The sequence below is a fragment of the Odontesthes bonariensis genome, chromosome 7, assembly GCF_027942865.1.
Source record: "Odontesthes bonariensis isolate fOdoBon6 chromosome 7, fOdoBon6.hap1, whole genome shotgun sequence".
NCBI lineage: Eukaryota > Metazoa > Chordata > Actinopteri > Atheriniformes > Atherinopsidae > Odontesthes > Odontesthes bonariensis.
This window is the reverse complement of record NC_134512.1, coordinates 11240371-11264822: the sequence shown is the minus strand read 5'-3', so window position 1 is coordinate 11264822 and position 24452 is coordinate 11240371. Positions and strand designations below refer to the sequence as shown.

General features: G+C 39.7%; 2 protein-coding genes across 2 annotated transcripts; both read right to left on the bottom strand.

Moving 5' to 3' along the window:
- Positions 1 to 1948: 1948 nt before the first annotated feature.
- LOC142383756 (dihydrofolate reductase) lies at positions 1949 to 7042 on the bottom strand. Its single transcript, XM_075469459.1, has 6 exons — positions 6864 to 7042; positions 6469 to 6518; positions 6099 to 6204; positions 5859 to 5985; positions 4538 to 4653; positions 1949 to 4139 (listed from the first exon to the last, which is right to left on the bottom strand). The coding sequence occupies exons 1-6, from the start codon at positions 7040 to 7042 to the stop codon at positions 4046 to 4048; spliced, it is 672 nt and encodes a 223-aa protein (XP_075325574.1). The 3' UTR covers positions 1949 to 4045.
- Positions 7043 to 8297: 1255 nt separating this feature from the next.
- cry1b (cryptochrome circadian regulator 1b) lies at positions 8298 to 18857 on the bottom strand. The gene is made up of 11 exons (XM_075469458.1): positions 18209 to 18857; positions 15149 to 15257; positions 14468 to 14610; positions 14190 to 14374; positions 14001 to 14089; positions 12687 to 12827; positions 11975 to 12286; positions 11657 to 11808; positions 11114 to 11316; positions 9812 to 9934; positions 8298 to 9308 (listed from the first exon to the last, which is right to left on the bottom strand). Exons 1-11 carry the CDS (start codon positions 18364 to 18366, stop codon positions 9226 to 9228), a joined length of 1698 nt encoding a protein of 565 aa, XP_075325573.1. The 5' UTR covers positions 18367 to 18857; the 3' UTR covers positions 8298 to 9225.
- Between the last annotated feature and the right edge of the window lie 5595 nt (positions 18858 to 24452).

Genomic DNA, 24452 nt, shown 5'->3' with positions numbered 1-24452 from the left:
TCGCGAATGTTACTCTCTCAGGCTGACAAATGTAAACAAGGTGAGAAATCGATTTTGGGGAACATGTACCAGGGAAAATAGTAAATTTGAAACTTTCCGGCGTTTTCCTTTAAATAATCTGCAAATCACTGCATTCAGTTTGTCTCTTTTACATTTTACACAGTAACCTAACCTTTTGGAAACTTTAGTTTAGTATCATGAATTTTAGAAGATGGCGACAAAACACAGCATAATGGTTTCAAAATAGTTTGATAATGACGTGCAGGATCAGCTGCATCAGACCACTTTATTGATCTATAAAACAAGAATAATAATAAATATATAATAATATCACTAAACCAAACATAATAGAGAATCTGTTTGGAAAAAAATGCTGAAGAGGCCATGGACAAGTGAGAAAACAGGGCCAAAAGATGATAAAGGTGTACTGCCTTATCTGTAGATCACAGCAATTTACTCAAGGTTCATTGAGAATGGTGAGCAAGCTGCAAAAATGAGTCACACATAATGAGAGCTTAAAAAACTATACAATCCACATATTTCACAATCTCAAATTAAGAGCTAATTCGTAGGTTACATTAAGTGTACGTAATATAATAGATAATTAGAGGGAGCGCACACATAAAATATTGGGATAAAGTTGACCAATCTCAGCCTCAACAACTCTCGCAGCAACAGCGATTCGAGCATTTTGAAGGTGTCCAACAGACGGAGGTCCATAGCTCTTGTTGAACACAAATCCACCTTATTTATGCAAAAAAAACAACATTATTCAGTTAAGTCTTGCTTCATTGTCAGCAGCTCAGTAAATCCTCACTCGGTGTAGAGTAGATCCCTTTCTATCTTTACTTCATCCCCTTGGTGTTATAAAACTGTGACGTTGTTCAGTGGTTTCATCAGACTGCAGTCTGATGGGGAGAATCTGTGTGGTGTAGCTCAAATGAATAAACAGTGCTGACTGGACAAAAATCCTCTACAGATAAAAAAAAATGTTCATTTGTTGATTCCCTTATTTTTACTGGGTTGACAATGGATGAAGGTTTTGAGGGTGGCAGATTTGTGAACATTAACACAGAGGAAACACATTAACACCACTATTGTCAGTGCTGCTTCACTGTCACACTACCAAGGCTTACTGGGACAACCAAACAGAACAGAGCATAGATGGGTTTCTTCTACAACAACAGCTGACATTGTCAAACAGATTTCTGAGCATTAAACTGGGCTTTTTATGATGCGATGCTCCTTTTACAAGTGTATTCTGAGTAATTGAAAATCTTTTGGACTGCCTGTTCCTGTACGCTTTTGTATGTGTTCTCATTCACTCTGCTCGGGGAAATATTGGGGGAAACTGTACTAAAAAAAACGGGAGTTACCAAAAAAGATTTGTATAAACAAGGAAGAAGAGAAGGCAACAGGAAACTTTCCAAAAGTTCTCAAGTTTAAGTTCAAATTGGAAAGGCGAAGAGATGTTTGAACCCTTACAAAGCAAAAATCCTGCTTACAGAGAGGGTCATAATTTAATTTAATTGATCTGCTAGAATAGATTTTCATGCTTTCTTATATATCTTAAGAAGCTTTTTTTTTCTAGCCAGCTTAGGCAAAATGGCTAAATGAAAAGCAGCTACTCATTATTTGTTTGATGTGATTCAAACTCGCTTCTGGGAAGGGATCATACAAAAAAAAGCTTCATGGTGATGTCATTAAGTAAAGGAAGGAAAGCCTGAAGTATCTAGTAGCATCTTTGATGTGGGCGTCATTATTCTGCATGTCTTTTGAATGCATCAACAACAGCTAGAAAAAACACTGAAGGAAAATAAAAACTTTAAAAAAAGCTAAATATAACCACTGAAAGTCATCAGCTGCCTTCATTCCCCCCGGATCTAACCATAGAAAGCCCATAGAGACGATGGATGGTGGACGTTCCTTGAATTCACCAACACTGAGCTTTCATTGTGCAGTTTTTTAATAGTAGTTTAGAACATATTATTTGACTTGAAGCTGATGATAAAATATGATAATAATCAGGTACCAGAGAGACAGCCAAACCTTCTGTCCAGTTTTCTCACTGCTGCCACCACCTAGTGGCTAAAGGGATCAAATACAACCAGGTGAAAAATCTTTTTCTAAACAGGCACCTTTCGTGTTGGCTTAGACAGGAGTATATCTGCTGTGAAAGTCAGCTTGCGGCTGTCCTTGACGTCGGGAGCTGGCTGACTCACTGACAACATGTTTTCTGTGCAGCTGCAATATAACTGAGTGGGAGGACGAGAAGGGAACACTGACAAGTGACAAGATGACAACTGAACATGGTGGCAGAATTTGTTTTTCTTTTAACACCAGAACTTAACACGACATCTTGATGATGAGCAGAAATGTGAAAAAAGACACATAAAAGCACAAATATACTTAAAGCAATACAATGTAACTTCTCAAAAAGCCCACTATGGAGCTCCCCCTACAGGCTTGGAGGTAATGTACGGTTACACTGTCGTAAATACAACACCCTTTCGCTTTCACGTTTCACGTTTGTTGACGAACCGGCGAGGAGTCAGAAGGTGCAAGCTATGTCGACCGAGAAGGTAAGAGTAATCAAATGTACCTGGGAGCGTGAGAGGGGTCTATTTGTTTTTGCGGTAGGTGTGCCAGAAAGCAAGTCGAAGTACTTCCGCTCAGCTCCCGGGCCGGTCCAGCAAAGTTACATAGCGCAGTTTTTCCAACTCAGACCCCCGAAGGGCATAGGAGACAGGCCAATCGTAATATTAAAACTCATTCTAGCCGCACAATTTTTTTCAAGCTGTTATTTTAAGGTAGAAATGTTACATAGTATTGCTTTAAGTAAGCTGGAAGTGCAAGAATTGCTATAAGGTTTTCATGTATTTACAAACTGGAACACTGAATGATTATAAGAGTCTTAACAAGACCTTGGCTTCCCTTGAATTTTAAAAAACACAATGGCAGACTTTGCTTTTGAGTCTTTCTGTCAAGGGAGAGCCTGATTCAGCAAATAATAGTGATGCTCCGATCAGCATTTTTTGGACCGATCACCAAAATCATGATCTGCCCGATTGCCGATCACTGCCGATCACGGAAGGAATCGGACATTTCCATGCCTTTCATCTAGCAGAGAGTGCACCATTTATAGAAATGAAACCGCCAGAGGTAGCTGGGGACATGTAGAACAAGAATCTGGTGGAGTTTGCAGAAAACAATTGTTTTTTTTATTTTCTATTCATATTTTAATCTGCCCATATACATCATCCACTGGGTATGATTTCAGCATCAGATTATTAAACAATGATGCAGTCGAATGACTTGAAAATCACCACAGAGGTAGCTGGGGACATGTAGAACAAGAATCTGGTGGAGTCGGCAGAGAACATTTTGATTTGGTTCTAAATGAAGTTTTCAAATCTGACTGTGCAGAAATGAGTTTGATTCTGAATATGCTTCAACAATTTTGTTCTATCATTTTATTTTAATCATTAAAAAGAATGTAGTAAAAAAAACAACCAAGTAATGACAGGTGTATGTATTCCAACAAATTAAAGATCAAATAGATTTCTGAGTTTACGGGGTGCACTTGAATGCACCATAAATCCGCTCACACGCTTTACCGTAGATGTAAACGGGCACTCGATTTTCAAGTGTAGATAGCGCGACCGTGCCTCTCCGGAGCGCAGATGGCGTGACCGCAGTAAGTTTCAAATCTTTCTGACACACTTTGAAGAAATTCCAGACAGGAGAGGTCATGTTGTCGAGATGCACTGTAGAGGTTTTGCCTGTTCGGTTCTGTACACACCTCACGTACGTACCACATTAGAAAGTGGTCGCTAGTAATTTACGTCACGTGATCGGTTTTTTGATCGGCATATTTTTCCGATCGCTGATCAGGCTATTTTTGGTCATTATCGGCCGATCATGATCGGCAGCCGATCGATCGGAGCATCACTAGCAAATAATGTTGAAAACTGTGGATTTTAAGGAAGTAAGGATCAGAGTGTTTTCTGATTAGGTCCCTTTCTTGTTTTTTCGTTGCCTTTTTTCACTTCATGGTGTCAGCAGTCTCTTTCTTGAAAACCTGAAACTTGAACTTAATGCCATGCTCCTCTTGAATGTCACTTGGTACATCTGGAAATCTTGTTTGGAAACAAAAGAAAACAGGTGTTGTGCGTTCATCAGAATAGAGAAAAACAAACACGTAATGAATGACAGTCAAAATACATAGAAGCAGAGTTTCAGTGTCTAAAAAATGATGAAATAGTATATAAAACAACCTTATATTTTTGAGGGGAACCGAAGTAAAACTGATCAAATATTCAAACTTAGCAAATCCTTTTGAGCTGAACTGACGACTCACTCCGACGACTGTGCTGATGTTGAGTTTAAATCAAAAAGCAAAAATTGCCTAATCATGAGGGTTGGAAATAAATCTTTTACTATTGCTTTAAATGCCAGTAAGTTCAAATTTGGGGCCAGAGCCCCTGCATCAGGAAACGCTGACTCTCAACAGTTGAGAAATTAGATGACAACTTACCTTTCCTGTAATTTAAACAGTTCTCTGTCAAACTCAGGGAAGAAGACATCACAGTCGAAGTCAGCCATTACATCTGTCAGGTAAAGCAGGTCACACCACGGGTGCTTCAACGAATCCTGGATAAAAAGAGAATATTAACCCTTACCCTACAGTAAACTTGTATGTTTATACCTTATCTTTTCAGTTAAGCTGCTCTGTGATTGTTAAAAATCCTTTTCATCTTTTAAGGCTACATGATGAGTGAGATACTCAAACCTTTAATCAGAAGTATTTCAGATGTCTGGTGCATCACTTTATATAAATCAAACTCTGGAAACTTTTAGATTAGGAGAAGACTTTAAAAACTTTATTTTTGCCACTATCTAGAAAGAAAACCCTGTATATTTACCAACCCTGCTGATGGCTTTAATTAAGACTCAACAAGAGTATGGGGCTGTCTTTCTGTCTTTGGCTTGGCTGCTGTTTTTAATTAGAAACTGGTGTGTTGCAGAATTGCTCTGCTCTCCAAAGAAAAATGTGTTTCATTATTCTGACTGATTAGACTTGGAACTTTGGTGAAGCTGTGAATAATAATAAATGATGTCCCATTATAAAAGGTGAAAGTCCAACCCTACTGGGTGCAAAACAGCTACAAGGGGGTTAAGGTAAGAACATTCCTGAAACTAATCAGATGTAGAAGATTAAACCTTAGCTCAATAACTGCCCAATTTGACAAACAGACCAAAATACTAGAAGTGCAACTCAAATATCCTCTGACAAACGATTCATCAACTGGATTATTTTGATTCCTCCTGCAAACAGCTACTGCAACAACATGAAGCTGTTTCAGGAAATGTGCTCAAAGTCGATCAATACAATTAAACTTTAAGGAGTTACTGAAGCCCAAACGAGAAACAAATTACTCTGGAAATTTGGTACTTTGATGTGACAAAGTACGAGACACAAATACAAGCTGTGGAGCAGCAAAAGAGAGTCTGTAACTAAGCCCGTAATGATAAGTTGTTGTGTCACTAATCTGCCACTAGAGGCTGTTTATTATGTCCCTGCTCTGACTAAAACAAATCTGATTAAACACAAAGAAGTAAGCTACAGATCATTGGGGTGGAGAACTGCTGCTGTACAGGCCTTTTGACAGCACATGCAGGTTTTAATAAAATATCATCAGTTGCTCTGCTCTATTGAAGTATCACAGAAAGCCATGACACTTTGACAAAGTGACTTTGCTAGTGTCAAATTGTGAAAAACATGCCTTTTCATTATTAAAACATGTTACAATGCAGAAATACCAAGCTGGTTCCTGGGTTTCTGGTTAGTCTTTTACCTCGTAGACACGCGTCCCACCAAGAATCCAGATGGTCTCTATTATGTCAGCAAGGGGGGGCTCTGCAGCCAGGCGTACGGCGCTCTCAAAATCCCGACACAAGAATTGGGCGTTATCTGGGACCGTGCTGTATTAAAGGAGATGTCACAGAAAAAAGATCAATTAAACCTGTGACCAGTTTTTGAATTCCCTGATGGCCTTGATGATGTTTGTGTGGTGTTTGTGTGTGTAAATACTCACCTCAGTGTATTACTCAAAACCACATGCAAAGAGTTGGCCAGAGGTAACATATTTTCTGGTCGGGAGTTCCAGCACAACCTTCCCCAGATAATCAAATTCATGTTTCCTACAATTGACGAAATATTTTAAGATTAAATACACTTTAACTTGTACTGCTGTCACCCCTCTGATAAGGTAAAAAAAAAAAAAATCACATGACTGGGGATCAACATGTCCAAGGAAATAAATAGATTTAAATAAATAACACAAAACAAAAAAAGAAAAAGAACAATCAGATTTAATAATTGACTTTTTTTAAACTCTATAAGATGTGTTAACCCAAATTCTTATCATGAAAATGCTGTTTTTCTGTAGGAATGCTGAGGAATACCTGGTCTCGATACTCTTGTGATGGTTTTCAAAAAGAACTGGAATTCAGACCTGTGGAAGACACATTTCCCAAATTTAGTCAAACAGAACACAGTCACTTGTTGATTTCAGATTTTAAGAGCTATTGGTTATATGTTGGTTGTATGCAGCACCACTTTTACAACTGCACAACAGTGATAAACTGTCTACATTAATGCCGTTAGCACAGCTGCTTATAACTAACTATAACTGTTATCTATCTTCAGACATGATTAAAGATCATCTGGTCATTACCAAATCTTACAAGCTAAATCCAATCTCAGATGCACAACAGCACTGAATGTAAGAATGTAAAGTAAAACTGTCACAATGTGTCCGTTTTTAAGGAAGCTGTTCCACGAACGGTTTCACTCTTACGGTAAACTCCACGGCAGTGTTCCGTCTTTCCCCATCCCCATGTTGTTACAAATTGCTGCGATGAGGCGAATAGGTTTCTTCTGCACTTTGTCCAGGCTCTTCTCCATCTTCAGCAACAGGCTGTGAACGCAGACAACCAGGAAGCAGCGCAGCACCAGATCCCTACAGAAGCCGCGCATGTGTGCGCGAGAGATTTATGGTGTTCGGGCGCAGCTGTCCCCGCCCACCGAGCCGCAGCTACTATTGGACACGGTGCAGTTTCTCTTCATTTTCGAGACGACAATACAACGTGATTCTCACAAAAGGGGGCGTCCTCACTTATGACACAATATTTTTTAAGATGAACCTAATTCGGACAATTTATAAACAGTGTACACATTTGAAAAATACCCGCAAAAAGGCAGTCAAAGGGTGGGTGCACCAGTGATAGAGTTGATCATTAAGATGAGCGGAGAGTGTAAATAACTAAAACCTATATGTGCCTTTTAAAAGTTTTGTCAAACACACGTTTCATTGCTTAACAGTTTTGAAACATGCCATCTTTTATGATCACTGATAACAGCCTTCAGACCAATTTTCCTTAAAAAAACAAAACACTGGACTGAAACAATATTTATAATCTTATTTACAATCTGACTTCACAGATAAATGGGGCATAAAATGGACCCTGACAAACTCTGGTTTGGATGAGGGTCAAGAGTCTGACTTCCATGTGATTTTTTGTCATGCAGTTATTTGTGTTATAACAAGCCCTGATAACACAGCTCATTTTCTGAGGAATGGTTCCCACAATAACAGGTCCTTATTACGTATTATAGTCATGACTTTGTGGTGGCACCCTGAGGTTGATATGAAAAATCCTGATTTAGGCCATTGCATATGTTTTCTTGCAGTCAAAGGCAACAACGACATGTTGTCTTACTGTGATTGGACGTCAGCACACGGTTAAACATACTAGTAAACAGATAGAACCGCAGGATCACCACCTCTTCCAACATTTACAACTTACTGAAGGAAAAGTAAGTATCATTTAGTCTGTACCCACAGGTTTCAGACAAGGCCAGGCCAGCCTCAGTAAGTGAAACACAATATTGGTGAATCGTAGGTGTGATGGCTGTTCCAATCGTCTCTTGTGGGGCTCAGCATCCCTTATCGTAGTGCACATTACGACCAGGTGTTGCAAAAAAAAGGCAAAAGTGTGTGAATGGTGTCTGCAATCCAATCTGGCGAAGGTCCAGCAGTTAATCATGCTGGTTCACTGTGATTAATAACCCTACAATCAGCGACAAGCATCAGCAGTGGAAAACTATTCAAGAAACTTTTGGGTGACGATTTTAACAATGCAATTCAGCTTAGAAAATAAATAGTAAACCACCGTCAGTCCCTTTTGTGAAATGAAAAGAAAAGAATCGGGAAAAAAAACAGAATACAAGATAAACTCATGTCTTTTATTGCCATGTCAATACATTTAGAATGAGGCCATTTTTTTTATACAAAAATAATAGATTTAAGATCACAGGGGAGAAAAAAGAACATACATTTACATTAAACAATAAAGTTTTGTTAACACTATTTACAAAAGGAGCTGTAAGACCCCATGACCAAATATATAAAAGCTGGACATCAAAAACAATAAATATTTACAAAACATTTTAATGGCCTGCTTCATCATCTAGCTTCCAATCTTCTTTTCCTCTTTACATCAGACTTGTTTCTTAAGCTTTGAAAAGAAAGTTCTCATGTTATCTCTATGACTTAATATTGTGGATAGGGTAAAAAAAAAAAATTGGGTGTTTTTTATTTTTCTTGTGCTGACAGTGGTTGAGGATGTCAGCTGTACAAATCCTCCTCATCTCCTGAACACATTAAAGGTTTCATCGCTCTGATGGAAATCATTTTGTATTTTGAGGTTTTCACAAGAAGGTCGGACTATAAACCAATTCTTCACCGACAACAGATGCTTTGATTCCCCTGAGTTAATAGATGGCATTTTACCTCAAGATTCCAACCAAACGATGTCATAACTAAATAACAGCTTAATGGTTTAATCACTTGTACAGTTAGATAACGGAAGACAACAGGCTGCTTCACAGCACACTCATGTGAAGACTTAAAAATGTGATGCGATTTCCTCTTTACTTTTTTCTACCGAGTTCTGTCTCTGAAATACAGTTACAATTTAGTTCCTCAGTCCCTGAGAGGTGTAATGTGTCTTAGCTGGTGATCAAGAGCTGTTAAGAGCCGACTGTGACGACAAACGTGTGTGTGCACTGTATGTAACCAAAACACCCATTCTGTCTCCACTGTGGTCATTAGGAATAGACTCATGGTTGCTGGACATACTCTTGGTATTTCTCCCACCCTATTTACTCTGCTTCAAGGATTTCGAGCTGCTCGCAGATGGAGTATCTTCATGACGGCGCTTCTGTGTAGACAATCCCCTTTCTGCATTACAAAATGACCAAAAATGGGGGGTTATTTCAGACACTTCTGCAATCAAAAAGCTTACATTTTAAGCAAAGTACAATGTGCATGACAAGTGATCATGTAAAACTGCGTTTGTATGTGGACGACGGGTGCAGACGCAAAGAAAAATCTGCATGTTTGTGTGTACACGGTCTTCGTGACGACTCCATTACTTCTTTAGAAATGTAGAAATTTGTTTCGGTGGAAGTTAATATTAATATGAGTCTTTCTGCCAGCACAGCTGTGGTTTTGTGATGCTCTGTAATAAAGCCCAATATTCATCTTCCAGTTGTCAACAGCTCACAGCAGTGCTGCAGGCAAGAGATTTCAGATATCTGATATCACGCTGCCCATTACCCAAGTCTCATGGGTAGCAATTTTAGCTGTGAATGTGATGATTCTTAAGTAAACAACGTATCTTGATAGCAGTACAGAATTTAACTGTATTGGTTCACATAAATACAAAATGTAAGCCTCTATACCTGTTTGAGATGTTCCCTCCTTTAGTGAAGGATCTTCAGAAGACCACCCTGGACCTTTAGTTCTCCCTGTGCAAGTGCCATTTGCACCATTGCTGTGATTGGCTGGTACAGATGCCAGCAGGCCTGCGAGGGAAACAAAGTATTTCAAATTCATTGTTTCACTTGCTTGCGAAAAACCATCGAGGAACACCGACTTTTTCTTTGACATTGGAACATTAATGGCTTCATAAATCAGCCACTATAACAAATCCCATTAGTTTCCCATGTGCTCAGTGGTTGTGTTAAACATAGCTGCAGTGAATGGCAGCAGCTGTATTCCACACATTTAAGCTTAAAGAACAGTCTGTGTTATAGTCAAAAAGGGTTTAACTGTAATACTATAACAAAGTTGTTGTTGTTATCAAGTAAAAAAAATAAAAAAACATGATCTTTTAATTCACATAAGGACAGTGTACTCACTAATACTGTTTGTCACATGTGTAGCCACACCACAAACAAAACCTTCCGTCCTTCTGGAGCTTTCTCATAACATAGAATTTATATAAAGCTAACAAGCACGCTGCATTCAGTTAAATATGGAAAATATTAATATATGGTCAGACAGAGCAGAGGCTTCAGCTTCAGCTCAAACACTTTTTCTCTTATTTATATGAATGTTGTAGCCTGTGGCTTGTTAACACTTAGAATTTATTTAACGTTTTCTTCACAGTCAAAGAACCATCCCAAATTAAGATTAAGATCAGATTTATTGGTCATGCATACACACGAAATTTGTCCTCCGCTTTCAACCCATCCAGGTGCCAAGCTGGTTGACATGCTCATGCACAGGGTCACACACTCATAGAGACAGATGCCATTCACAGCACCCAGGTAGCATAACCCCACAACACTTAAAAGCTTCAAGACTGAAACAGAATCGGGACAACTAACTGTTAAGATTGTGGTCTGATTTGAAGCAGCTGACACATATACGTATGCATAAGTGGGATTTACAAAGAAGAAAGTATGAAATTCAGAATGATCAATTTAACCTCGCCAACTCTTTTCAGCTCTTTCATCTCATCTAAAGTCTTCATTGTCTGCATTTTTCCTCCGCCCTGTACAGTTGCTCAGTTGTTAATATGACTAACTACTTTGTGTAATCTAAAGTAATACCCTGTGGAGTGCATTTGTTAGGCGAAGCGAGCACTTGGTTGTGAAAATGACTAAGAACAGAGCAATTAAAAAATGTTAATGCTAGTAGATACTGAGAGATTATCATTCTTTTAACAATCATTCAGTTTAATTTGATTGTGTCCTTACCCAGTCCTCTGTAGCAGGAGAGCTGCTGGTAAATCTGCTTCATTCTCTCTATGTTGAAGCGGCTGGCCTCAGCATGGTTCACCATAGGTCTGGGGTAGTGGACTCCTATGATACACCTGGCTGTTTTCTGCACCTCCTCTGGGGCATTCCAAGGCTCGTAGATGTATTTGGCTGGAAAACCCCTCAATACAGGCAAGTATCGCCTGGGAACAAAGAAAGAAAAGAATGAAGACAGATGTGGAGGAGAGAAAATGGGAAGAATACATTCATCATGACTGCTTCACATTAGGAGAACTGCTTTGCTGTGATGCAGACCGCTTTTCTCATGAATACATCACAAATTACATAAAGCTCTGAACGACTTGCTGATATTTTTGTAATTCTGATGAAAACACGACGACTTTTTTCCCTCATGTGAGGCTACAAAGAAGCACAAGTTAACCATGAGATTGTGCTTTTCATTTTAATCTCTCATAACACTTCCAGCTTATCAAAGATCAGTGCTTTTATACTCATGTGATGCACACGACAGCACTGACTGACCGAATGTAGTCGCCATTGGGGTCTGTGCGTCTTCCAAATCCCACAGGGCAGTAGCAGTGGAAAAACTGCTGGAAAAAGGAACTGCAAGAAAGCCACATCCAGCTGCCAGCATTTACACTCCAGTCTGCATCCAATAACAACTCTTCAAAGACCTACAAAACAAACACAAAACAGAGACACTTGAGACAAACTACGGTAGAAAGTGGACAGCAGCAAGATTCTTTATTTATTTTAACTTTTTTTTAAAAATTATATATAGAATTATGGTCAATGGCATATGGTTCGTATGCATGCGAGCTGCCTTTTTTTCATCGTTACCTTCATGCCTTCTTCCCAGCTGATCCAGAGGTCTCCCCTGGTGACAAAACAGGCCACAGCATGCCTTGCCAGATGATGGATCCACCCCTCCTGCCTCAGTTGGGTCATAATGGCGTCGATCCATGGAAAACCTGTTCGACCCTCTGCCCACTTAGCCAAAGCCTCTGGGTTCCGGTCCCAAGGGATCTGAACGCATACAGGGTTTCCCTCCATCTTGTCAAAGCAGGGGTTGTTGGTGGCAGTTGTGTAGAAGAACTCCCTCCACAACAGCTGGCCATATAGGGATAGTGGCGGGGAGCTGTTCTTCTTGACCTAATAGGATGACGGACGCAAGAGGTGACAGGTACATTTTATTATTTGACATCGTTTCAGAATGTAGGAAATATGTGACAGGGAATATGAATGCAGTTCATCTGTTCTGATGTTTAATGAAAATAAATCATTTTCAGTTCATTTCAACAACTGAATGTGATTGTTTTCAAGCTACAGCTGGGCAACTTTTATGTCTCAACTTTTCCAGGTCACCATGAATTACACAAAACTGTGTATTTGTGGCCATTAGCAGAGATATTCCTGTGTTAAAAACAAAAGCACATGCTACACACACATCCCCTGTGTGAAGCTGGCTTGATGTATTTCACATGAACATCAATCTAATCTAAGTGTTGTTTAGCTCTAATACACTAGAAATAAAGCATTGGGCCATTTTTACCTTTCTGTACAGATCTGTAAGTTTGAAGTAGAAGAGTCGACAGGAGAGACATCCAAAGCGCAGGTAGGGGCTGAGTCCTGTGGGGCTTGCCAGCAGGGAGTTGGCGTTCATACGTGGACGCTCAAAGTTTGCCACCCATGCCTGCAAAAGAATGGTTCCTTAGCTTTGACAAAAATAATATCGCCGATTGCTGAACGAAAATTCCCAAATGAATTAATTTCAGACGATAAGAGCGGCTCAAAAGGATAAACACAACAAAGACACTACTGAAGGTGATATACACGAGGATTCACTGGAAATAAACTTTGTGTATATGCATATTAAGTTCTAGCAATATTCACATGTACCGTGTTTTATTTTTTGCTGTTGCTGTTGTTCCTACACCAGCCATCTAAAGTTGGGATAATTGCTCTTTGCTTTCTCATTTTGACAAATTTGATCATAGCATGGTTCAATGTTCACTAACCATCAACTGTTGACCCTTCGTTGTACTCATATCACAGTAAGTAACCAATCAAATTTCTCAATGTTTTTGCCCCCTTTTTCCAGAGACATAGAAGAGGACATTAAAACTGTTGCATGAGCCTCAGAACAGGCAGTGGTGCACATCTCTTGTAACCAAACAGTAGTTTTAAGGCACTGCTGAGAACATCACTTAATTACCCTATATTACATATTTTCTTTGACTCTGTGGAGTGTGATGCATCATGGTTAATTGTGTATTACTGAACACATATAACATTGACACGATTATCAGGCATCTATTTAACATATTCTGTTCATTCTGGTTACGCGTGTTGTATCAGTTAGAAAACATGTTGAGTCATGTGGGAAATGTTTGTCCTTTGCTGCCTCAGATATTTTACAGAATACTTATTGTCAAACTCCCAAACCTGGATATGAAGCCCAGATGACTTAATTATGCTTCAAGCTTTTATGGCAATCATCAGCTGTGTGCATGTATGCATGCATCAGGAAGCTGAAACATATATTTTGATGTGACCACATTTTGTCAACAGAAAAACACAATTGTCTAATAATAGCACATTTAGGCAGCATCACAATTTAAAACCAAAATTACTATAAAAAAAGAAATATAAGGAAAGCTTCCTCCTGCATGCACATAATCCAAATCCATTTCATCTGAGCTACATGTAAATAAAAGTCAGGATAATGGACTAGATCTTAAACTGCATAAAGTAAACGCCCTTACAGTTTGACAATAAGCATTTGAGCAATAGGCCAGACCAACAAACACTAGATTTATTTCTCATTTTCTGTCAAAACAGAGCAAAAAAACAAAACACACGTTACCTTCCTCTCCAGATGCCGTTCCAACCTCATGAGGGCTTCTGTTTCTCCACCTGGCCATACCGCAGTGGTAAGGCCCTCTGTCTCAAAACCTGTCAGTCAAACACTGTTGTTAGACCCTGATACCAGGGAATGATAGGCAGCATTAATTTAACTACATATACCCTGTTTTATTAAATGTAAAACATTTACCAAGCTCCTCCAGGGAGGGCACCCCAAACTTGTCATCATGGTCATCATTGATGGGTGTGACGCAGTTTTTAATGATTTCAGATGTGATCGTCTCTGCAGGCAGCTCTACAGGATCCATTCGGTTGATCAGAGCCTGGAAGCGCTTGTATGTCAGTGGAGGCTGACCACCATTGAGTTCTATAACCCTTTAGGACAAAAAAAAATATGTGTCACAATAAATCCCCGACATGAATCTGACATCAACCATGTGACTTTTGTTTTAAGTGTGAGTCACTCACTTGTCCAGATCATAGAGCGTGTGTGAAACCTGCACGATGAACTCTACACCAGCCTCACTGGCTAGTTTCTGGATTGCAGCATCACGTTCCTTTCCAAATGGCTCAGAGTCGTACTCATAGGATAAACGTGTGATATTCCACTTCTATGTTACAAAATAACCAACACACAAACATTTATTGATATACTGTGAATGTGGCGTATGATACATGGCATAAACATCAAATAGGGGGGAGGGATTTTACAAACTGGCTTCAAGATAACTAATATAACATTTATCCAAACAGATTTGTTTTCTGGATTTACATACCCCATGGATATGTCATTTAAGAGTTTTATAGTATGAGGGCCACTGCATAAGCTCTGGCATATCAAATTTACATTTACTTATATAAATGAATCTGATATAAACAAATTTATTTTAAAAAACCATGATTTATTCAAATCTCCCCCCTGTGTGCTAGATGCTCATTTCAATACAGCCTATGCCGTATATGTATGTAGATGTGCATTGTCTGGATGTCATATGATTAATTTAAATGTACTTTTTGAAAACAAAGGAAAGAAATTCTGACTTTTGGTTATAAAATGTAGACAAACTATTTGATTTGGCTGTTGTTAATTAGTTGATGTAGAGCAAATACAGGACAGAGAGTTCACCCTGTACTGAACTTTATCTTTACCTTAAAGAGGCGAGGGAAGACATCTGTAGGCTGGCCTCTGATAACAAACAAACGGGAGTTGAGTTTACGAAGGCTTGCATCCAAGTCCTCTAAACATTGCAGCAAAAACCTGGAAAGACAAAGAGATCATATAATTTACTTATCATGTGACATGTATCCACCACAGATGTGCAAAATGCTGGCACGAGACCACTAATCACAGACGTAGTTAATCTGACAACCTGAAAGGACTCTCAAGAGGGTTGACATAGCACAACTTTCACAAAAATGCTGAGTTTGTGTGTCACATGGGTAACATTTGAATAAAAAGCAGCAGTTCTGATCGACAGTCTGTGCTGGTTAGCTCCCGGCTGGGGCCTTTCTGTGAGGAGTTTGCATGTTCTCCCCGTGTATCCGTGGGTTCTCTCCGGGTACTCCGGCTTCCTCCCACCGTCCAAAAACATGCATGTTAGGTTAATTGGTGTCTCTAAAATTGTCCTTATGAGTGAATGTGAGCGTGTGTGGTTGTTTGTCTCATTTGTCTCTGTGTGGCCCTGTGATGGACTGGCGACCTGTCCAGGGTGTACCCCGCCTCTCGCCCGATGACCGCTGGGATAGGCTCCAGCCCCCCCGCGACCCAACCGACAGATTAAGCGGGTATAGAAAATGGATGGACGGATGGATTATTGTAACAGCATCTTTACAGGTCTACCTAAAAAGTCAGTTAGACAACTGCAGCTCATTCAGAACTCAGCTGCTCGAGTCCTCACTAAGACCAAAAAGGTGGACCACATCAGTCCAGCTCTGAGGTCTTTACACTGGCTGCCTGTCCATCAGAGGATAGACTTTAAAGTTCCGATGCTGGTCTATAAAGCTCTGATAATGGTCTCCATGGTTTCAAAACTTAATCATATTTTAACTACTGATTTTATCCATTGTCCTTATCTCTTTCTTTTTTGTTTAAATTTGAAATCATGCTTTTTATTTCTACTGTCTCTGTAAAGCACTTTGAATCACCTTGTTGTTGAATTGTCCTATACAAATAAACTTGCCTTGCCTTGCTTTGCCTATTTGAGGCCATATTTACATCTGATATCATTACATTAAATTAATCTAGCAAATTATTTTAATCAAAGCAACCCCCAACCCCGAGGGCCAATGCAGGGTTCAGTATTATGCCCAAAAACACTTCAACATATAAACTGGAGAAGTTACAAAGCAGCAAACCTTTGACTGAAAGACGATCACTCTCTCTCCAAAGCTACAGGCAACATATTATTATGTGTCTTGGGTTATCTAATCGCTAGTAGACAGCTGAATGTACATGTGTTGATGCCTGGAATTACAACGCGTCTTGAGCAGCCACTTGTGATCAGACCTCAGTAATCCGCTCTTTATGCACATTAGCACGTATCCTACGTCAAAGTCAGCAGAGCAAGAAAGACAACAGGACATAAGCAGACGTCTGTAAAATTACAATCACATTCAGTAACCGTAACTATAAAAGTATTAAAACATGACCTCATTTTAAAATGAGTGCAACAGCTCCCCCTGCTGACTAAAAACACAAAGGAGCTTTCAAACTATCTGCAGTTTTCATTCTGAACCAGTCTTTGAAAAAAAACAAAAGCAAAACAGTGACATCGACTTCACTGCCTGAAACATATGTGTGCACACGCACACACACGAACACACACGCACACACACATATACTCTAATGTTCTCAAAAAAAGAAGCATTTTAGGTGACTTTTGACACCTTCTGTACAACACACCGATCACCTTATTCATAAGAAAAACAGGAAGACCAAAATTAAAAGTGCTTTTGGTGAAAAACAAAGTGGCTGTAATGTAGACCAGGACAGAATGTTGCACAAAACCATTATCTGTGCAACTTAGTAGGTTATACGCCTGCCATTTATATGAGTGATCGGATTTTAAACCTGTCCTCGATCTGTCCGAGAGCATTTACACCTCTGCTTTGCACTGTCCACTAGTGGTCAGATCAGCCAGGACGCATGTTAATGCCAAGTCTGAACATCCTCTCAGCGATCGGAGATCTGATGTCCAACCAAGGCTTGTGCCCTTAAGGCAAGGAATTTCCTCCAGATTCCTTGAATTATTTAATAATATAATGAACTGTAGAGGAAGACGTATACAAAACCTTTTCCAATCTTTCTTTGAGGAACATTGTTTATCAATACATTTTTTTGGTTTCCTCAAGCATTTGTTGATAAACTGGAGCTAATCTGCCCAGCTTTGCTCCTCAATGATTCAGCCTTTGGCAAATATTGCTTTTGTACCATATCGTGATTACATGAGTGCTTTTAATTTTTCATACTTTCTCCACATTTTTCAATTAGGTGTTGTACTTATGTGATAAAGGACTGTAGTATTGGATCATTTTCTGCAATAAATAAATGACCTGGTATAAAATCTATTGTCTCTTTGGGTTTAGAAATATTGTTGTTAGTACAAGTTACACATACTATTATGTAGTATTGTAGTATGTAGTATTACTCAATACTATGACTCTGAACAGCTTCTCTTCACGCTTAACCATTAGGCTAAATAAAACAAAAAACAAACGAATTGCTGGACTTTTTCCCACATGTAATCCTGTAGTGAATTGAACCATGTGGCATCCCATCAGAACAACAATTAGGATGTCTGCAATTTCAATATACTGTTTAAAATCTCTACAATTAAATCCCCTGATGTAAATTTAAGTTATCCTTAAAACACCAAAAGCCATGACAAAGCAATGATTACTAAGCTGGTGGAAGCATGTATTGCAGATCACCTTAATAATCTTAAAGATAACTGTGGGCACCCCATATGGAGTATTAACCTCTATTTAGTTAAAGGTGCATACTTCGAGTTATTCAATGTAAAGTCCAGCTGTGCAGGTGGGAACGTGGCACAGGTAGATGGCATATAGATGTGGGAAACGACAGGATCAATCAGCCTAAAACGGGCTTGAAGTCAATTATTACACATTATCTGCCAAACCCTGAGCCCATTTATCTCTCCCTACTGTTCACACTTTTTATGAGTTCTGGTATCCTTTCTAAACCCTTACCTCCATCTGTTGATGCCCACATTGGAGGACCCAGCAAACCAGGGGTCGAGGATGTAGATGCAACGCAGGGAGTCCGCTCCCCGGATAGAGTCCCTCAGAGACGGGTTGTCATGCAGCCTCAGTCCCTTCCTGAACCAGTGGATGGTGTTGACCACCATGTCGCCCGTCTTCTTTAGTTATCACTTGTAGAGTTAAAAGTGAGGGGCGTGAGAGGCCTCAGAAACAAAAACAAACCGCTCGCTTATGTTCTTCTGCAGCAAAAGAGTCCCACATGCGTTAAATGATGTCGTAGTTTAAGACCTGGTCCATGACCAGCCGAGGCTGCATGTGTATACAGCTGATAATAACCGCAGACGTAGAAACAAATGCCACAAATTTAGTAGCAACGATTAAGTGAGAACATCCAAAATAATCAATTTCCGGGAAAAAGGACTTGCAATTGGTAGTGACGTTTAAATTTTTCAATTTTCGTTCACCGAAAGACGCGGAGCACTACACGCACGAAAAGTAAAAACACGCAGAGATTTACGGTTTGTCTCTAGCGATAAAATTGACCTCGATAAAGTCAACAAAAATACCCCTGTTTAACCCGCAGGACACTGCTACTATGCCTGGAAAACTCAGCCATTCAAGATGTCCTCTGTATGAACATCTCCACCCACATCAACACGTACAGGCAAAAGGAGGACTCTGATTGGTCAGAACCGAGCCTTATGCAACTGTGCCTCTGTCACGTTTCCATAATGTGCTTTCCTTACTACTGCTTAAACGGCGTTTGCTGAGATTTTTTAATCTCTCAAACGTCGATAATCGATCATTTACTTGCGATACTTTGCATCAAACCTCGTCACTGGGATCAATAATCTCACAGTAAGCACCCAAACCTGCATTTAGAAGCAGCTAATAGGAAATCTGGATTATTGTTATGTGGTGAACCTAAAAGTACCCGGATGGTCACATGCTGTACTCTGAGGCCTGCCTCAATCTGTTGTGTTCCATTTATAATAAGGGCTGTCCCGCTGTACCGTTACAGTGCTTGTAGCCGCACGTAACGATGCCCGCCTACTCTAAGGAACAATTATCTCTAATCAATGTGAGCCACGTTAAATTACATAAATCGTTAGTTTTGACATGAAATTTGAAGAAAGCACGTAACAGTGAGTCGCTTATTATGTTATAGACTAAGTGTTTCTAATTAATTAAAAAAAAAAAACTTAAATAAACAAATTCAGAACCCTGCAGTCAGTAGCAATGGTTAGTCCTGGGTGATGACATATTTTGATCTAATGTCATTGCGTAAGACAATTTAAATTTCATCTATGTTTTATTACACATTAAGTATCTATAAAATAATTAAATAATTCAACTATGGGTTGCTGTTTTACAGTGTGGACTACATGTGGTTATTAGCCTATGTGTATATAGAACAAATATTAGGTTGAAATCTATCTATCTATCTATTGTTTTTTTTAGTAAAGAAGGCTGATATGTGGAATCTGACCCAACCTTGGTGGGGCAATTGACTTAATTAATAAAGTCTCCATGACTATGTTTGAAATTCTCCCTTTTATGGTCTCCCTTCACCAGAAAAATGGGACAAAATCAAAAGTTTAAAGTGGAAACATATTGTTGAGTTACATAGAATAATCCTGTTGACTGTTAATTTTAGACTAACTGACTTTAAAACTGCTCAGTGATAGAAAATGGCTAAAATAATTAATGTAAGGCTTGTACTGTAGCTATTCCTGCAGTCCAACTATGGATGGATTTCTGCAGCTTTGAGTCAAACAGGCTTTGTTTTGATTTCAGAGTATAGTCATTTCTTGCCACTTAAGTAAATTGTTGTGGAAATACCTGGAAACACATTCAGTCCAGCTGCACAGTGATTAGATCAAACTCTGCATTGGATTTCTTTCTTTCTTTCTTTCTTTCTTTCTTTCTTTCTTTCTTTCTTTCTTTCTTTCTTTCTTTCTTTCTTTCTTTCTTTCTTTCTTTCTATATTGCTAATCCATTGGTCATTGTATTGACAAGTTACTTGTTGCATCAGTCCAGTCTGACTTCCTGATTTCTCAAGAATATGCATTACTCGCACCTGCCACGTTTGGCTTCAATCCTAATACCAATAGCCCATTTTAATCCATATTTTTCACATTTTCAATAAGTGATGGGACATCAAATAAGGGCAACTAAACAAGAAGATTAAACACAGAAACAAGCGTCCTTATAGCCTGTGGTAAGTTAAAAAAAAACTAGTATTTGCCCTTGAAAGTTAAAGCTTACTTTAAAATACATACATTTATCATTTCATGCATATACTGTATTTCATATAGCTTTGTAAACTGACACTAGATGGCAGTCTTAACAAAGAACTGATGGGGGATGGTGTGATTTTTCTTTTGCATGTACCCTTTAGTTATTCAGTTATTTTCAGACTTATTTTTCTTTCACTGACGTCCAATTAGATTATATGGATTATTATTTATTTTGTGTGTGCAGTGTCATTAAGGTGCATCTTAAAGGGATAGTTCTCCTTTTTGGACATAAAGCTGTATGACATCCCTCACTAGCAATATAGTTTATGAACATTGACTTACCCCCTACTGCGTACTGTGAGCAGAGTTCCAGCCTCGTTTTGGCGTTGACGAAAGTAGTCCGGCTAGTTGGCTAGGGTTTAAAAATTAAAGTGTTTTGCTTCTCAAAACAATATGCGTTCAAAAGAGTAATACATTTGCATCACAAAATCATTGTGCAGGAAAAAGTCAGACCTCACAATCGCTTGGCACTATTTTCTCTCCCTTCGTATCACTGCGTGCTGCCACCTGCCGACAGCCGCGCCTGTTACAGTGTTTACTGCTCGGAAGCAGGGGACTGCTCAGTCTGCACTTCGGTCTGCAGGGTATACACAACACGCTTTATTTTTTAAACCCCAGCCAACTAGCCGGACTACTTTCGTCAACGCCAAAACGAGGCCGGAACTCGGCTCACAGTATGCGGTAGGGGGTAAGTCCATGTTCATAAATGATATTGCTAGTATGGGATGTCATACAGCTTTATGTCAAAAGAGGCGAACTATCCCTTTAAGAGAACACGAGTGTCTGCAAAAAAAGGTTATGCCAAGATATAAAGATGTCGAAAGATTTCAGTGGATTAGAAAGGTCAAATGTACTCAATGATTACTGAGCATTTTTGGTCAGGAAAAAAAAAGTAGGAATACTGAACTGAATTAGAATGAGGATATGTAACCAGAAAAGGGGTATTTTAGATACAGAGTGGCATGTAAAAATATTATTATTCAAAATTATTCAACCTTCTTTTTCCTATTCATTTTGCATCGCAACCTGTAATTTGAATAGTCCAAATTAATTTGATCCCTGCTTACAGGAAAGTTTGACAAACAGCATGCGGGAGACTTCCCAAACAAGGTCAAATTTAAGTTTGTGGCCATCAAAAGAAATACTATGTATTGTGCAAACCCAACACCTGTCATCACTAACTTAACTTAACTTAACTCCAAGAACACTGACCCCACAGTTAAACATGGTGGTGGCAGCATCATGTTGTGGCGATGTCTTTCATCAACAGAGACTGGGAAATTGGTCTGTAGGAATGATTGATGGTGCTGCAAACAGGGGAAATTCTTGAGGACAGCTTGAGATTAGGGCAGAAGTTCACTTTCCAGTGGGATGATGACCCTGAGAACACTACTGCTAAAACAGCACTTTAGTGGTTTAAGGGGAAATGTGAAATTGTGTTGGAATGGGCTGGTTAAAACTCTGATTTCAATGCAATCAAGAATCTGTGGAATGACTTAAAGGTAGGGTAGGAGATCCTGGATTTTGAGTCCAGCGAAGCTGCATTTTGAAAATACACCGGTAAAAAGTCCCAACCCTTTTCTTCACTTTCCCCCCCGAAGGCACGCCTCTAGAGTACATGAACGCGCACGAGCACGAAGGTGCACGAGCGCTGTTCTGACAGCAAGCATCGATCGTTGCCGTATTTAGTATTTAGTATTTAGTTTATGCTAACTATACGTTTAATAATGCTAGGTGCTAGCCAAGCTGGCTCTAGTTTAGCTTCCTGCCAAACTTCTGGACGTTCACGGAGCAGGGTACGCGCACGGGGGGGGGGGGGGGGGGGGGGGGGAGGAGGAGCAGATTGCAGTTTGATAGACGGCATCAGTATCCAATCATTGTGAACGGTCCGTTCACAATGATTGGATACTGTTTTTCCTAGATTGTACGTTCTAGAGGCCACTAAAACTTTTCATATTTGTGTCAAAACTTTTAATTAATTGGTTGCAATGGGGGTGTGAAGAGTATTTCAAGCAATATGTAAAAAAATGTTCCAGAAAAAGATCCCCTACCCCGCCTTTAAAGATTAATGTACACCAACAGAACTCACCCAACTTGAAGGTGTTGGAGCAGTTTTGCTTTGAAGGATGGCAAAAAGTAAAGATGCATGACAACACAAAGACTAACATCTCAGTAAACAGAGGGCCAGTCCCCTCTTGTTTCTGATTTCACTCATAGTCTCTTTTTTCTTCACTGTGTACAGCTTTCTGTAGACTTTTATCCTGCTTTCACTCTTTACATGCAGAGCAGAGAGGGAACATCTAAATACATTTAATCCCTGTAAGTAGGTTTTGGAGAAATCTGCTGTTGCAATTTGCAAACATCCCACATTTAGTTTTATTTTATTTTTCATGACCTATAGAGTCTGAAAGCCAGCCACGCACTTTGAGGAATATAAAGAGTTGTTGTAGTTTTAAATCAGCCTTATGCAACAGTTTGATTTTATGCTTGTCTGTAAGGTTTTGTGGTTATAAGTCATATTCATAAAATTAATATGTATTGCATATTTTAATGTATTTAGATTAGATTAGATCGTACTTTATTTATCCCACAATGTGGAAATTCACTTGTCACAGCAGCAACAACAGACATGAAACAAGAAATTAAAAAAAGAGAAACATTTTTTTTTTTTTAAAGAGAAAAAGCAAGTACTAAAAAGTAAAAAAAAAAGTAAGTACTAAAAAGTAAAGTGACCAAAGAGTAAAGTGACCTGGTATAAATAATATTGCACATTTTGAAGTTGAAATTAATAAAATATAAATAATATGGATAAAGAAAAATCTCTATATGATTATCATGGGAAAGGCAACAACATGATCAGTGGGTGCATGTGTTGAAAAGTCTGACAGCTGCCGGGATGAAAGACCTGCGGAACCTCTCCTTGTGGCACCGTGGATGTAAAAGTCTGCTGCTGAAGGAGCTGTACAGGGACCCCCACAGTGTCATGGAGGGGGTGAGAGGAGTTGTCCATGATGGATGTCAGCTTAGCTAACATCCTCCTCTCACCCACATCCTCAATGGAGTCCAGGGGACAGTCCAGGACAGAGCTCGCTCTCCTGATCAGTTTATTCAGTCTCCCTCTGTCTCTGTCCGTACTGCCCCCTCTCCAGCAGACCACAGCATAGAAAATTGCTGAAGCTACCACAGAGTCACAGAAAGTCTTGAGGAGCGGCCTGCACACACCGAAGGACCTCAGTCTCCTCAGCAGGTGGAGGCGACTCTGGCCCTTCTTGTAGAGGGCTGGTGTGTGGTCAGTCCAGTCCAATTTATTGTTGAGGCGAACACCCAGGAATTTGTAGTTCTCCACCATCTCAATGTCCAATCCCTGGATGTTCACCGGTGTGAAGTGGGGTGTTTTCCTCCTGAAATTGACGACCATCTCCTTTGTTTTGCTGGTATTAAGCTGAAGATGGTTCAGCTCACACCAGCTGACAAAGTCCTTGATGACCGTCCTGTATTCCAGTTTATTATCCTCAGAGACGCATCCAACAATGGCTGTGTCATCGGAAAACTTCTGGATGTGGCAGTGTGTGGTGTCGTGTGTGAAGTCCGATGTATACAGGGTGAAGAGGAAAGGAGAGAGCACCATACCCTGAGGGGCCCCTGTGCTGCAGAGCACCACGTCAGAGACACAGTTATGTAGCCTCACATACTGTGGTCTGTTGGTGAGGTAGTCTGTAGTCCATGCAGCCAGGTGTTGGTCCACTCGGTCCACATTTTCCATCTTCACCCTGAGCAGTGATGGCTGGATAGTGTTGAAAGCACTGGAGAAATCAAAAAACATGATCCTACCAGTGCTCCCGTTGTCCTCCAGGTGAAGCAGTGATCTGTGCAGTAAAAAGATTACTGCGTCGTCCACCCCAACACCAGGCCGGTAAGCAAACTGCAGGGGG

What these genes read in the sequence shown, in the direction of transcription:
- cry1b (XM_075469458.1), bottom strand. Translation starts at nt 18,366, where the DNA reads ATGGTGGTCAACACCATCCACTGGTTCAGGAAGGGACTGAGGCTGCAT. An exon ending in TTACAGATCTGTACAGAAAG is followed by an intron (nt 12,287 to 12,686) that starts GTAAAAATGGCC and finishes TCATCCTATTAG; the next exon opens with GTCAAGAAGAACAGCTCCCC. An exon ending in CTCCTGCTACAGAGGACTGG is followed by an intron (nt 9,935 to 11,113) that starts GTAAGGACACAA and finishes TTTCCCTCGCAG; the next exon opens with GCCTGCTGGCATCTGTACCA.
- LOC142383756 (XM_075469459.1), bottom strand. Translation starts at nt 7,042, where the DNA reads ATGCGCGGCTTCTGTAGGGATCTGGTGCTGCGCTGCTTCCTGGTTGTC. An exon ending in CACAAGAGTATCGAGACCAG is followed by an intron (nt 6,205 to 6,468) that starts GTATTCCTCAGC and finishes CGTCAATTGTAG; the next exon opens with GAAACATGAATTTGATTATC. An exon ending in CTGTTTAAATTACAGGAAAG is followed by an intron (nt 4,140 to 4,537) that starts GTAAGTTGTCAT and finishes TTTCCAAACAAG; the next exon opens with ATTTCCAGATGTACCAAGTG.